The sequence below is a fragment of the Choloepus didactylus genome, chromosome 17 (genome assembly GCF_015220235.1).
Source record: "Choloepus didactylus isolate mChoDid1 chromosome 17, mChoDid1.pri, whole genome shotgun sequence".
NCBI classification, from domain to species: Eukaryota; Metazoa; Chordata; class Mammalia; order Pilosa; family Megalonychidae; genus Choloepus; species Choloepus didactylus.
The window spans coordinates 76,222,876-76,239,070 of record NC_051323.1 but is presented as its reverse complement, the minus strand read 5'-3'; the positions used below and the strand labels follow the sequence as shown (position 1 = coordinate 76,239,070).

General features: G+C 41.3%; 1 protein-coding gene across 3 annotated transcripts in view; it reads left to right on the top strand.

Annotated features, from left to right (window-relative positions):
- Positions 1 to 16,195, top strand: part of NPHP1 (nephrocystin 1) — a 65,663-nt gene that overhangs the window by 25,758 nt on the left and 23,710 nt on the right. For 2 of the 3 annotated variants that reach the window (XM_037807656.1, XM_037807658.1), the window contains exons 8-11: positions 329 to 371; positions 1,195 to 1,282; positions 4,620 to 4,714; positions 6,088 to 6,216. In XM_037807656.1, coding sequence (XP_037663584.1) covers positions 329 to 371; positions 1,195 to 1,282; positions 4,620 to 4,714; positions 6,088 to 6,216 — 355 coding nt within the window. The remainder of the gene's footprint in view (positions 1 to 328; positions 372 to 1,194; positions 1,283 to 4,619; positions 4,715 to 6,087; positions 6,217 to 16,195) is intronic. The other variant, XM_037807657.1, reaches the window with a different exon arrangement.

Sequence of the window (16,195 nt, the reverse complement as noted above, 5' to 3'; positions counted from 1 at the left end):
AGCCTGCGAGGATATACAAGTAGGTTTTGGGAACCTCTTATTTATTTGATTTTCACTATTACAGATGAAGCATTTCTTGAAAGGCAGATAGCTTGTGCCTTGAGAGCAGTACTTTTCATGAATTGTTTTGCTTAAAGATCATTTCTGCTTTAATTTTGGGATTATTTTTAGTGCATGATGGTATTCTATCTTGGTTTCATCTAGAGGCTGTTAGGTTTTCAGAACTTATTGACAAAAAAGTACCTTTTTCCTTAATTAATGAGGTTCCCTATTTGAGGGATTAGACATAACCTGTCCTTGCGCTCATCATGCTATTTTGCCTTGCCAGAACTGATTCTCACTGGAGTGCTGTTCGAAAAGCTATCTCAGAGGTTAGTAGCTCCCATCTTGTTTAAAGGTATCGTGTCTTGTTTTGTGACCTAATGTTTCTGATTGGGTTCAGATTCAAAAAAGGCTAGAGACTTTGGAAGATGGCATTTGATCTTAAACAAGATGTAAAACATGGAATGTACAGAGCATGCGGCTTGCCTGTTGCTGTTTTAGTGAGCCTGTTGTCCGAGTAACACTTCTCGTTGGGTCTCCCGTGTAAGCAGAGTAGATAGTCTCATACATGCTATGATACAAAGGCTTGGAAATATCTTTCACTGAGTCTGCCTGAATTTCCTGTCATTTGGGTGAAGACTAATGTTCAATTTCTGTTAAATATTTTAAAAAATGCCGAAAAGCTCAAAACAAAAATTACCTGTGGTCCTATCATTTTAAAAAAAATGCATAACAAAATGAAAGTCCCCCCCCGTACTTTCTCTGTCTCTAGTCCCATCCCCATAAGCAAGCACCGTTAATGGCTCAGTGAGTGTCCTCTTGACCTGTTATTCTGCTTATCGCTTATGTGGATATATGTGTGCAAGTAAGTGTGTGCTGCACATGCACGCACATGAAAGCTGCAAATGATCGCTGTGTATGGGTTTATGCTGGAGCATCTGCTGCTTGCCAGCCGCTGTGGAGTGGGTGGGAGCAGGCTCGTTCTGACACAGGGGCCTGGGAAGCGGCTGGTCTGGGGTGCCGGGCCCCACACTGGGTGCTGCACGGGGGTGCAGTCTGGGGGGCAGGAATCAGTGAGTAACGGGAAGTCCTGCAGAGGTGTGGAGAGTGACTGAAAAGATGCGGAACAGCTTTGCTTCTCCCTCTCCGCAGCAGATAAGCACTGTTGACGCGCTGGTGGCCATGGGCGCCGTCCCTGCGGGCTTCAGGCCTTCCACGCTCTCCCGGCTCCTGGAGGAAGGTAACGCGCTGCCAGCCGCCTCGCGGCCTGGTGACCCTCACGGCCCGGGTGACCCTCACGGCCCAGTGACCCTCACGGCCTGGGTGACCCTCGCGGCCCGGGTGACCCTCACAGCCCAGGTGACACCAGCAAGGCTTAGGGTCAAGTGTTCTGAGTAGCCAGAGCAAGTCTCATCGCAAGTCTCTAAAATGTCAGTGGAACCTTGTAGAAATAAGATTTTGTGAAGTCTGCTTTAATGGGAAGAGGTGTAGTAGATGAATGACTGAGGGCTCTGGATTTATAAGGGAGTATTTTAGGAAATCGCAAGTCTCTCTGTCGTTCCTTGATCACACAGCCACCGTGGCTGACATTTTCAGTGTAGGTCTTTGTTTTAAAGAAAATGTGGACTAAGGTTACAGGAATATTAACTTAAGGAAATTCTCTTTTCTCTTTCTCTCAGACTTCTCCTTCTTAAGGAATAAATTCCTTCTTAAGGAATAAATACCCATATTGATTTAAATTATAAGTTAAAATTTAAAAATATATGTGTACTTTTCTAGCTGGAAGGGATCCTGGAGATGGCATCTATAGGGAATTGCTAATTGATGAAATAAGTAAGATGATGGTTTATTATTTATAGGCAATTCCTATTTTAGTCACTATAGTTGGAAAAAAACCGTACAATTTCAAAGGGGAAAAGTAAACTCGGAGTACAAGTTCTGTGCAGTTCTTCTTTTGTACATCTTTCGGATTGCTAACTATCCTATAATTTATCTTGAGGTCAATTACATTAATTCCAAAAAGAGAACAATGATCCTTTTCTGAAATCAAAATAGGTCAGACACCAAAAAACAACTGATTCTTGTTCTGGGTGGTTCCGTTCTGTGACGTTACTGTGGTCACTGACTTAGCGAATGCGGGATGCTTGCTTCTGGGAGGTGATGCGGGGTTAGGCTCCTGGGCCTCTGGACACGTTTTCATCAGCTGGTCAATATATGACCTTGTTTTGTATGCTTTCTTTTTAAAGACACCTGTTTAACACATAGTGTTGGTTCGTTAACGTTGAACTTGTGGCCAGTGGCACTCTAACGCATGCCTCAACACAGCTTGTCTCACACGGATTTTCTCCATAAGGCACATCCCAGCCTTTTTGCACTTAGGAACACTAGATAGCCCCTAACAAATAACCAACAAAAAGAACAAAAATGTGAAAAACATGGCACTAAATATACCACAAAAAGGGCATTGTTCATCATAAGTCAGACGAGAAGGCACTGTGTCACCTCGTTTGATGTCAGCTGGGAATGTCAGCATCGGGCCGTGCAGATTTGCCTCCACTTGCTTATGTCTGCAAGTGACCTTGAAAGTGCTGCACCTATTGATTTTGAGGGTACAGGTGAATTTTGATGAGTAGGTGAATTCGCAAATGTGGAATCCATAAATGATGAAGATTGACCGCACCTAGCATTTTACACCGTGGCCCCACACACCCACAGCATACTGGAGGATGTTGGTGTAAGAGCCATGGCTCCTGCACACCCACAGCATGCTGGAGGATACTGGTGTATGGGCCGTGGCTCCTGCACACCCACAGCGTGCTGGAGGGTGTTGGTGTAAGGGCCATGGCTCCTGCACACCCACAGCATGCTGGAGAGTGTTGGTGTAAGGGCCGTGGCTCCCACACACCCACAGCATGCTGGAGGATACTGGTGTAAGGGCCGTGGCTCCTGCACACCCACAGTGTGCTGGAGGGTGTTGGTGTAAGGGCCATGGCTCCTGCACACCCACAGCATGCTGGAGGATACTGGTGTATGGGCCGTGGCTCCTGCACACCCACAGCGTGCTGGAGGGTGTTGGTGTAAGGGCCATGGCTCCTGCACACCCACAGCATGCTGGAGAGTGTTGGTGTAAGGGCCGTGGCTCCCACACACCCACAGCATGCTGGAGGATACTGGTGTAAGGGCCGTGGCTCCTGCACACCCACAGTGTGCTGGAGGGTGTTGGTGTAAGGGCCATGGCTCCTGCACACCCACAGCATGCTGGAGGATGTTGGTATAAGAGCCCTGGCTCCCACACACCCACAGCATGCTGGAGGATACTGGTGTAAGGGCCCTGGCTCCCACACACCCACGGCATGCTGGAGGATACTGGTGTAAGGGCCCTGGCTCCCACACACCCACGGCATGCTGGAGGGTGTGGGTTGTAAGGGCCGTGGTGCCCGCATGGCTTTGGTGCTTTGCTGTTCCTTTCCCACCCCTCCCCGTGACCCTGGAGGAAGGACTCCTGGTCCAGTCAGGGCCTCTCTGTGGTCTGGGCCCCTGCCTGTTCCCTTTTTTCAGAACCCAGCTCTGTTCCTCAGCTCCATGCTGCCTGTCAGCCTGTCCGCCTTCCCGTTGCTGGCTCCGTCCCACCTGCAAGGCTCCCACCTTCCAGGGCCCGCGCCTCCACCCTGCCCCCTGGCAGCCCAGGCTTCCCTTCCTCTGCTCCTCCTCCCGCTAGGCCTTCCTTCTTCATTCTTGGATTCCCCGGTACTTGGCACCTTTTGTCTGCAAGCTCACTTTCAGAGGACTCCCGAGCCTGTGGGGTTGCTGAGCTGCTGCCGCCCTGAGGACAAGGCCCTGCCCTGTCGAGTGCCCAGCTCCTTCCCAGCCCCAGGGCCGGGCACATCTGCCTGCTCGGAGGCACCTTCCTGGACTGGTGTGGATTCCCCGTTCCGCCTTCCTGAGCACCCTTTGTACCTCTCAGTCATCTGGTAACTGTCTTACTCATTTTGTTTTTACTGCTGTCCTCGCTCAGCGGTAAGCTGCCCAGGGCAGGGGTTGGGTCCGGGCTCACCACTGTGCTTCTGGCTCCCCACGCAGGACCTGGCACCCAGCAGGGGCTGAACGTTACTCCTGAATGAATAAATAAAGGATTTTGTAGGAAGTCTTCTTCATGACTAAAGTGTGTGAAGAACTGGATGAAAATGCTTTTCCGTTAAGAACTGAAACTAAGGACTGGATGTTTGGGTTTTTTTTCCTAAAATCTCCACAAAGTGTTAACAGATTTTCTGCATATAAAGACATATTTGAATGGATCATCTGCCATAGGGCATGCTATTGGCCTGAAAGCTTGTAAGGTCTTCCGTAAGCTATTTTGATATCAGCTCTTACACGCTTGGGACTTTGTTTCCTACTGCTGTGGTTTCATGTATAAATCTATACTGGTGCACCTGCCTTGGAAAGCAAGTTCTTTGTAAGCGGCTTGCAATTTTGGAAGTGTGTAGTTCCTAAATTTGTACCATAACATCATGGATTTTTGGTTTTGAATTTCGTTAACTTTTTTGTAAGAAAATAAAGGAAACATAATTTTTTTTCAGGGAATCAATTTCGAGCCAGTTATTTCTTACAACCGGAGCTCGCTGCCTCCCAGCTGACCTTCAAGGACCTGGCGTGGGACGCTGACGCAGGCGGTGTGAGTGTCCCCGCAGGCCGCGCCGGGCCTGGGAAACGGCGAGTGCGCTGCTGTGCTGCACTGTAATCTCTCAGCACTTAGGGTTGCTTTAATAGACAAAACAAAACTCAGGCTTGTTGCCTTGACTTTATCTGTTTTTCTTCTCCATTTTTCTCTTCTTCCATTGTTACAAAGGGGATAACACCAGGTTCCTATCTTATTCATGCCCTGCCTCAATTTCCTCATCTGTAAAAAAGGAATAACAATAATAATGTTGCCAGTGTCATTAGTAGTAGTAGGGGTAATATTTTAATTCGGTCGGAATGAGGAAGTTGCCAGTACTTAATGACCATACTTTCTTGGGGAGAGCTAAGAGTAAGTACGAGTTTCAGGTAGAATTAATTCTGCCCTCCTGCTTTTTAGCAAATATAAATCCTGTCCTGTTCACCTTCTCCTCACTGTTGTCCCCCACCCCCAGGGCCTCAAGGGACAAGTGAGAGGACCAACTGGGTCAGGTTGGTGGGGAGAATTTTAATGTCCTTTTTCCTCTCAATCCCAGCATCGCCTGGAACCTTCTTCATATTAATCATCTCTTATTGCAAGCTAACAAAGATGTTGTATTTGGTCTAGGGTGTGCTAGTGCTTGAATAAATAGCATTTAATTTTATGAACGTGTGTCCAGAAAACTAAATAGTCTGCCCTCATTTCTTAAATTGACAACCATTAGCTATTGTATTGTTTTTGGGGTTTTTTTGCAGTGACATAAGTTGTTTAAATGAAAAGGTCCATGACCATAAAGCAGAATCTGAATCTTAGTGAATTGAAGCTATTCTTAAAAAATAAAAAAACAATGCCAATTTATTTATTCACCATCTGAAATTTACCTGGGAACTGGATCTGAATAATTATATCAAATAATCAGTATATTCTCTGTCAAAACATCCATAGAAGAAGCCAAGCAAGGAACAGACAGATAATTGCTCAGTGTCAGAACAAAGAGGAGTCAGCTGGGCGCCACCAGGGATGGCTCAGTGGTTATTACACCAGGGCACCCTCAGGCACCTCAGGAACTCACCCCCGTGCTGCGAGAATGTGCTGGGCGTGGGCACACAGTGGCCAGGGCAGTCCTTTTATCTGATGGTGCTGAGTTTTCTTTTCATCACAATTTTTTGGTATTTAAGAAAAAAATGAAAATATTTCAAATATAAAGATTTTTTTTTTAATTTACCTGAAATGACTGAAGTTTTGATTTGAAACTTTTCTCTCATATGTATAAAATTTCCCCCTTGTTCTTTTCTACTGTGTACATTTTCTTAAGAGGTGTTTACAAAAGACGCTTAGGAGAATGAAAAGTCATAGATGCAGGTCTTATTTATAAACAATTTTTCTCCCAGATTAGGTCAAGACCAAGTCGCGTTTCACTGATCCTGACCCTCTGGAGCTGTAAAATGATCCCGCTTCCCGGCACGAGTGTACAGGTCCTCAGCCGACACGTGCGCCTCTGCCTCTTTGACGGTGATAAGGTGAGCTTACGAGGAATCAAGTGCATTCACATCAGGATGGAAAAACCTTGTTTAATGCTGCATATTAAAAATATGCCAGTCTGGCTGTCTCTGTGTGTGTGTGTATATGTGTGTGTGTGTGTGTGTGTGTGTGTGAGAGAGAGAGAGAGAGAGAGAGGGGGAGAGAGAGAGAGATTGCGGTAGAGAGCAAACCTCGCTGGATCTAATGGTCTAGGCTTAACCCCTGGTTCTGTCCATTGCTGAGTGTATGACAGTGGTGAAGCCAGCCTACTCCTCCGAGCCTTAGCCATTTGTCCTGAGAAAAGGTACTGATGTCGATCGCTTAGGGTTGTTGTAGAGACTTCGGGTCTCACGTGTGCAGAATATTGCATTTTTCACAAATGTCCCCATCTCTATAGAAACTGTTGCATCTTTGAAAATTGCCCACACCTGCGTAGCCAATATCCCAGTCAGACATGGAGCCTTGCCATCACCCTGGAAAGTTTCCTCATGTCCTTTTCTGTTTTACTCCTTCCTAATTCCCAGAAGGGAATTTCTTACCCAGTACCAAAGAGTTTAATTGACTCTTAAAGCATTAATTGATTTGCTTGTGGGATATGGCTTAAACCCTGCTTAAAAGGAAATTAACAGCATCTAGTGCATAGATTAGAAAAGAAGAAAGATTTAAGATCAGAATCTAAGCTACCAACTCAGAGCTAGAAAAAGAAGAGAAACCCAAAGAAAGTAAAAAGAAGGAAATAAAGATGAGTAGAAATTAATGAAATAGAAAACAGATGAGAGAAAGAAAATCAACAAAGGCAAAAGTTGATTCTTTGTTAAGTGTAATAAAATTGAGAGAAATTTTTAAAAGGGAGCAAAAAGAAAACACAAATTGTCAATATCAGACATGAAAATGGAGCATTACCACTGACTGCACAGATGTTGAAAGATGACAAAGGGATATTATAAACAACTCCATGCCAGTGAATTTGACAACTTAGGTGGAACAGATAAATTCCTTGAAATAAATAATCTATTGAAATTGACACAAGAAGAAATAGAAAATGGGAATAACCTCTTCTAAAGAAATTGAGACTGCAATTAAAAAGCTTCCCACAAAAATAACTCCAGGCCCAGATGGCTTCACTGGTGAATTCCTCCAAACATTTAAGGAAGAAATAACAATCTTACACAAACTCTTCTGAAGAATGGGATAAAAGGATATGATTCCCAACACATTTCATAAGGCCAGGAAGTGCATGATAGCACAATCTAACAAGACATTACGAGAAAGAAAAAATACGAGACCAGTATCCCTCACAAATAGAGAAACTAAAATCATAAATAAAATATCAACAAATTCAATCTAGCAATATATAAAAGGGTTAATATGTCATGACCATTTGAGGTTTATTCCAGAAAATCAAGTTCATTTAATATTTGAAAATCAACCATTATAATTCACCATATTAACAGAACAAATAAGAAAAATCATGTGACCATCTCACTGGATGTAGAAAGAATACTTGACAAATTTCAATACCCATTCATGTTTAAAAAAAAATAAAAATAAAAACTCAGCAAACTAGGAATAGAAGGGAACTTTTTCAGTTTGGTACAAGGCAATGAGAATAACCTATAGCTGGCTTCATACTTAATGGAGAAATATTGAATACTTTCTCCATAAGATCAGGCACAAGTCAAGAATGTCTAATAAATAAAAAGATAACCTAATTTTTTAAATAGGGAAAGACTTGAACAGGTACTTCAAAAAAGAAAATATATGCAAAAAATAATAGGCACATAAAAAGATACTCAACATAATAAGTCATCAGGGAAATGCAAATTAAAACCATAATGAGAGAGACCAAATATATGCTATGTATAAGAAACCTACCTTAAATATAATATAGGTAGTTTAAACTTAGAAGGATGGAAAAAGATATACGTGCAAATACTTTTCAGAACAAAGCTGCAGTGACTGACTGTCTTTATGTCAGGCAAAGTAGAGTCCAGAATAAGGAAGATTCCTGGGGATGAGGAGGATATTATATACAGACGAAAGGAGCAAATTCACCAAAAGACTTAGCGGTCCTAAATGTGTGCATACCTAACACCCTTGTCTCAAAACACATGAAGTAAAAATTGGAAAGGAGAAATGGACACATCCACATTGTAGTTGGAGACTTTAACATTTTCTTCTCAAGAATCAATAGGATAAGTAGGAACTCAGTAAGGATATAAAGAGCTGAATAACACAATCAACAAACGGAATCTAATTGGCAGTTGTGCAGCACCTCACCCGAAAACAGCACAGTACACATTCTTTACAAGTGTACTGGGACATTCACTAAGATTGACCATATGTTGGGTCAGAAGACAAACGTACACCAATTTAAAAGAGTTGAAGTCATGTAGTATATGGTCTCTGATCATATGGGATTAAATTAGAAATCAGTAACAGAAGATAATCAGAAAATCCCAGATACTTGTAAATTAAACAACAGATTTTTAAATAATCCATAGGTTAAAGAGAAAATTTCAAAGGAAACTAGAAAATATTTCAGACTGAATAAAAATGAAAATGCAGTGTATCATCATTTGTGGAATGGAGCTGAAGCATTGCTTAGAGGGAGATTTACAGCACTCAGTGAGAACCTTAGAAGAGAGGAAATCACTCCAGGCAGTGATCTGCGCTCCTTCCTGAGGAGCTGATGCTTAAACTGAGCTCTGAGGACCACACAGTCCCTGCCGGGGGTGGGAAGAGAAGAGGCAGAGAGAGCACAAGCCAAGGGCCTGTGGTGGGGAAGGACCCGGCAAGTGGGAGGCACATGTGGCTGAGCAGAGGAAGCAGGAGGAAGTGTGGAATGCGTGAAATGGGGGGTGTTGGGGCATTCAGTGAAAGACGCCATAAGCTAGGATTTTAAGGAGTTTTGTCTTTATCCTAGAAACAGACAAAGTCACTGACAGTAGTGACCTGATGAGAGTTAGGTTTAGGGAAGATCTCTGGTTCCTCTCTGAAGAAACGGTTAGAGGGGGTCAAAGGGAACAGGAGAGGAGCATTTGAGGGGTTGTGCTCAATGTCGTCTTCAAAAGAAGGAAATCTGGAGCCACACTGCCCGGGATGAGCCCTGGCACCACCGTTTGCTGCTCTGGGAACTCGGCCACATGACTTGCCCTCGCTGGCCCCATCCTCATGTGCTGGGGCACATGGTTTAGGGTGGACATAGAGCCACTTGTGGGACAGATGAGAGAGGATGTCCCTTCCATTAGAGAAGGAGAGGTGGGGATGAGAGAAGGATAGAGATATTTAGGAGGTAAAAACGCATACAGCTCGCTGATGGCTCGGGCCTGCCAGGTGAGGCCTCTGACGCCTGCATGTGGAGGGTGGCGCCAACCTTCCTCGTGTCCAGGACGTTGGCAGAGGGTCGCTTTGGAGGAGCCCGCGGTGCATTGGCTTTGCCCATGCTGAGGACATGTCTCATCCCAGCTTGAGGACGGTGCCTTCCCTCCTTTCTTTCACCTGAGCCAGGAGAAAAGCCAGGGGACCCACGCCCTCACAGGGCCCTCCCTCACCTCAGCACCACGAACGAGCCGGCGGGCACCACAGGGCCAAGGGAAGACGAATGGCTTTTCCCCTTGGATTAGGTTTAATTGATTTTTTCCTTATACCTCTCCCTATTCCTAGATAAGAGAACATTAAAAAAAGATTGGAATTCTATTTTGATTAATATGTTCAAGTCTCTATATCAAAATAATAGAAGTTAACATGTCAAATTTCCAAATCAAGACGTTGTAGAACATATTTAATAGTTATTCACATATTCACACTGTTTACTTTTTTAAGAGTGCTTCCTTAATAAATCTAAACTTTAGTACAAATTAAAAGACTTATTAAAACTAATTAACGAGGTGCCACTTCAGTGATTGCTCACACACTCCTTGGAGCACCCCTCCCGGAGAGAGCTCTAAACCCTGAACTCTGGCACCAAAGCGCCTCCAAGAGCAGGTGGGCACTGGCAGGGGTGTAAGTCCTAAGTCTGCCCTTTGGTTTTGTGTTCACTCTTTGACCCTCCATTTTCGTTTTTCTGTTCTCTTTTTCTACTTTCCTGTGTGTTCCTTGAACACTTTTTAGAGCTCTGTTTTGAATTGTTTGTAATGTCAGAGTGGCTCTCTTTGTAGAACTTGTTGGTGTTGCTCTGGGTGGGGCTTTACACATTCACCCCTCCCCGCAGCCCCTCGATGCGCACCTTCCCACCAGGTGACACAGCTGCCTCACCTCCCTCCAGCTTTCCGCGCCCTCACCATTTGTAATGCGATTTTCTTAAATACGTCCTCGCCCTGCACTGAGAACCACGTCACACAATATTATAAACTGTGTCAACCGTCAAACGTAATTTAGACAACTCAAGAGCAAATCTTTTGTGTTTACCTATATTTGTATTCTTTTCATTCTTCCTGATGTTCCAAGATTCCATTTAGCGTCCTTTCTGTTTGGAGAACTTCCTCTAGCCGTCCTTTTAGGGTGCGTCTGCTGCGGACAAATTCTCTGAGTTTGACTTGACTAAGAAAGCCTTTATTTTCCCCTCATGCCTAAAGGATAGTTTCACTGGGTATAGAATTTGGGGCTGACAGTTCTTTTCTTTCAGTACTTGAAAACGTTGTGCTGCTTCCTTCTGGCCTTCATGATTTCTGATTAGAGATCTACTGTCACTTGAATTATTAACATCACTTAATCTGGGTGTTGTTTCCCCTGGCTGCTTTCATTAGATATTTTCCTTTGTGATCAGTTTTCGGGCGTTTATGATGTCTTAGCCTGGATTTCTTGGATTTATCCTGTTTGGAGTTTGTTCTCTCAGCAATTCATAGAAAAACTAATTTAAAAAATCTGTAAAATCATAGAGGATCTGAACAATATCATCAAACATGATGACCTGATATTTATAGAACACCACAGCCAAAATCTGCTGAGTATGTATTCTTTTCAAGAGGAAACGGTGTTTTCACCAAGATTGATTATATGTTAAGACTCACTAAATCTGAAAAGATTGAAATCATATGGAGTATGTTTGCTGACTACAATGGAAATAAGTTAAAATTAACAATAAATCTATTAGAAAATACCTAGTTAAAAAAAACATACAAAAGAAATTACAAATACAAAGAAAATCCTAAGGAATCTACAAAAAAAAACTGCTACAGCTAGTAAGTGAATTTACCTAAGTTCAGTATAAAAGATTAATGTAAGGAAACCAATTGCATACTTATATATTAGCACCAAAGAACTGAAAAATAAAATTTAAAAACAATCCCATTTATAATATCATGAAGGCATAAAATACTAAGGAAAAATGTATCCAAAGATATTCAGAACCTTATTAAGAAAAATTAGAGAAAACCTAAATGAATGGAGAAATGTAGCATGTTCATGATTGTTAAGATCTGTCAATTCTGGTTCTGAAATTTACGTGGAAATGCAGAGAATCTGGATTATCCAAAACAACCTTGAAAAAGAACCATGTTAGGGGACTTAACTTTCTGGCCTTAAGACTTATTAAAAACCTGTGACACTGGAGGAACCTGGAAAACCCTCCCTTGGCCAAGTGACCATGGTCAACATCAACCATGATCGTTCACGTGGAGAGCAGGCTCCCTGGACGTGACGGGGTGAGAACGGTACGTTACTGTGGTCTTCTGCCCGTGAACCTGTAACTCCAGTCTAGTCATGATAAAAACATCACAAAACAAACAAAAAAATCAGAAAAACGTCAGTTGAGCGATGGTCTACAATCTGACCAGTGTGCCTCAAAACTGCCCAGGTCATCAATAGAAGGAAAGTCTGAGAAATTGGCACAGCCCAGAGGAGCCGAAGGAGAGGAGTAAGAGAAAAGGACATTAGGTTAAAAACTGAGAAAATCTGCCTCAAGTGTGCGCTTTCTTTAATTATAATGTATTGATACTGGTTCATCAGTGATGTTAAGATGTTAACAATAGGGGAAACTGGGCATGAGTTGTAGGGGGACTCTTTATACTACTTTTGCAACTTTTCTGTAAATCTAAAACTATTCTAAAATAAAAAGTTCATTAAAACAAACAAACAGAAAGCTACAGTAACCAAGTCATACGGTACTGGTATAAGACATGACAAATAAATCAAAGGAATAGAATAGAAAGCCCAGATATAGATGCACACTTAGAAATTTATTTTGTTTTTGACAAAAATTCCAAGAAATCCAATGAGAAAAGGAAAATGTTCAGTGCTTAGCTGGATCTCCTCTTGGGAAAAAAAAAGAATCTCAGCACCTAGTCAGATATCACATAAAAATTAATTCACGATACATAATAATAAATGTGAAAGGTTAGACCATAAGACTTTCAAGAGAAAACATATGAAAATATCTTCATGAGTTGGGGACAGGTAAAGGTGTCTTTGACAGAACAGAGCAATAACCCCAAAATAAAAAAAAAATTAATAAATTAGTTTGCACCCAAGTATAAAACTTATATTCATTGAAAAACAGTGTTACAAAAATAAAAAGGCAAGCCACAGATGAGAGAAAGTATTTGCAAAACATCTGACAAAGAACCAGCTATAACAGGCTAATTAAAACAGAATAGGATAAACTCCCCAATTAAAAGATATAGATTCGCAGAATGGATCAAAAAAAATGAACCATCAATATGTTGCATACAAGAGACTCATCTTAGACACAGGGACACAAAGAAACTGAAAGTGAAAGGATGGAAAAAAATATTTCATGCAAGCTACAGCCAAAAGAAAGCAGGTGTAGCAATATTAATCTCAGATAAAATAGACTTCAAATGCAGGGATGTTTTGAGAGACAAAGAAGGCCACTACATACTAATAAAAGGGGCAATTCAGCAAGAAGAAATAACAATCGTAAATGTCTATGCACCCAATCAAGGTGCCACAAAATACATGAGAGAAACACTGGCAAAACTAAAGGAAGCAATTGATGTTTCCACAATAATTGTGGGAGACTTCAACACATCACTCTCTCCTATAGATAGATCAACCAGACAGAAGACCAATAAGGAAATTGAAAACCTAAACAATCTGATAAATGAATTAGATTTAACAGACATCTACAGGACATTACATCCCAAATCACCAGGATACACATACTTTTCTAGTGCTCACGGAACTTTCTCCAGAATAGATCATATGCTGGGACATAAAACAAGCCTCAATAAATTTAAAAAGATTGAAATTATTCAAAGCACATTCTCTGACCACAATGGAATACAATTAGAAGTCAATAACCATCAGAGACTTAGAAAATTCACAAATACCTGGAGGTTAAACAACACACTCCTAAACAATCAGTGGGTTAAAGAAGAAATAGCAAGAGAAATTGCTAAATATATAGAGACGAATGAAAATGAGAACACAACATACCAAAACCTATGGGATGCAGCAAAAGCAGTGCTAAGGGGGAAATTTATAGCACTAAACGCATATATTAAAAAGGAAGAAAGAGCCAAAATCAAAGAACTAATGGATCAACTGAAGAAGCTAGAAAATGAACAGCAAACCAATCCTAAACCAAGTACAAGAAAAGAAATAACAAGGATTAAAGCAGAAATGAATGACATAGAGAACAAAAAAACAATAGAGAGGATAAATATCACCAAAAGTTGGTTCTTTGAGAAGATCAACAAGATTGACAAGCCCCTAGCTAGACTGACAAAATCAAAAAGAGAGAAGACCCATATAAACAAAATAATGAATGAAAAAGGTGACATAACTGCAGATCCTGAAGAAATTAAAAAAATTATAAGAGGATATTATGAACAACTGTATGGCAACAAACTGGATAATGTAGAAGAAATGGACAATTTCCTGGAAACATATGAACAACCTAGACTGACCAGAGAAGAAATAGAAGACCTCAACCAACCCATCACAAGCAAAGAGATCCAATCAGTCATCAAAAATCTTCCCACAAATAAATGCCCAGGGCCAGATGGCTTCCCAGGGGAATTCTACCAAACTTTCCAGAAAGAACTGACACCAATCTTACTCAAACTCTTTCAAAACATTGAAAAAAATGGAACACTACCTAACTCATTTTATGAAGCTAACATCAATCTAATACCAAAACCAGGCAAAGATGCTACAAAAAAGGAAAACTACCGGCCAATCTCCCTAATGAATATAGATGCAAAAATCCTCAACAAAATACTTGCAAATCGAATCCAAAGACACATTAAAAAAATCATACACCATGACCAAGTGGGGTTCATTCCAGGCATGCAAGGATGGTTCAACATAAGAAAAACAATCAATGTATTACAACACATTAAAAACTCGAAAGGGAAAAATCAATTGATCATCTCAATAGATGCTGAAAAAGCATTTGACAAAATCCAACATCCCTTTTTGATAAAAACACTTCAAAAGGTAGGAATTGAAGGAAACTTCCTCAACATGATAAAGAGCATATATGAAAAACCCACAGCCAGCATAGTACTCAATGGTGAGAGACTGAAAGCCTTCCCTCTAAGATCAGGAACAAGACAAGGATGCCCGCTGTCACCACTGTTATTCAACATTGTGCTGGAAGTGCTAGCCAGGGCAATCCGGCAAGACAAAGAAATAAAAGGCATCCAAATTGGAAAAGAAGAAGTAAAACTGTCATTGTTTGCAGATGATATGATCTTATATCTAGAAAACCCTGAGAAATCAACGATACACCTACTAGAGCTAATAAACAAATTTAGCAAAGTAGCGGGATACAAGATTAATGCACATAAGTCAGTAATGTTTCTATATGCTAGAAATGAACAAACGGAAGTGACACTCAAGAAAAAGATACCATTTTCAATAGCAACTAAAAAAATCAAGTACCTAGGAATAAACTTAACCAAAGATGTAAAAGACCTATACAAAGAAAACTACATAACTCTACTAAAAGAAATAGAAGGGGACCTTAAAAGATGGAAAAATATTCCATGTTCATGGATAGGAAGGCTAAATGTCATTAAGATGTCAATTCTACCCAAACTCATCTACAGATTCAATGCAATCCCAATCAAAATTCCAACAACCTACTTTGCAGACTTGGAAAAGCTAGTTATCAAATTTATTTGGAAAGGGAAGATGCCTCGAATTGCTAAAGACACTCTAAAAAGGAAAAACGAAGTGGGAGGACTTACACTCCCTGACTTTGAAGCTTATTATAAAGCCACAGTTGCCAAAACAGCATGGTACTGGCACAAAGATAGACATATAGATCAATGGAATCGAATTGAGAATTCAGAGATAGACCCTCAGATCTATGGCCAACTGATCTTTGATAAGGCCCCCAAAGTCACTGAACTGAGCCATAATGGTCTTTTCAACAAATGGGGCTGGGAGAGTTGGATATCCATATCCAAAAGAATGAAAGAGGACCCCTACCTCACCCCCTACACAAAAATTAACTCAAAATGGACCAAAGATCTCAATATAAAAGAAAGTACCATAAAACTCCTAGAAGATAATGTAGGAAAACATCTTCAAGACCTTGTATTAGGAGGCCACTTCCTAGACTTTACACCCAAAGCACAAGCAACAAAAGAGAAAATAGATAAATGGGAACTCCTCAAGCTTAGAAGTTTCTGCACCTCAAAGGAATTTCTCAAAAAGGTAAAGAGGCAGCCAACTCAATGGGAAAAAATTTTTGGAAACCATGTATCTGACAAAAGACTGATATCTTGCATATACAAAGAAATCCTACAACTCAATGACAATAGTACAGACAGCCCAATTATAAAATGGGCAAAAGATATGAAAAGACAGTTCTCTGAAGAGGAAATACAAATGGCCAAGAAACACATGAAAAAATGTTCAGCTTCACTAGCTATTAGAGAGATGCAAATTAAGACCACAATGAGATACCATCTAACACCGGTTAGAATGGCTGCCATTAAACAAACAGGAAACTACAAATGCTGGAGGGGATGTGGAGAAATTGGAACACTTATTCATTGTTGG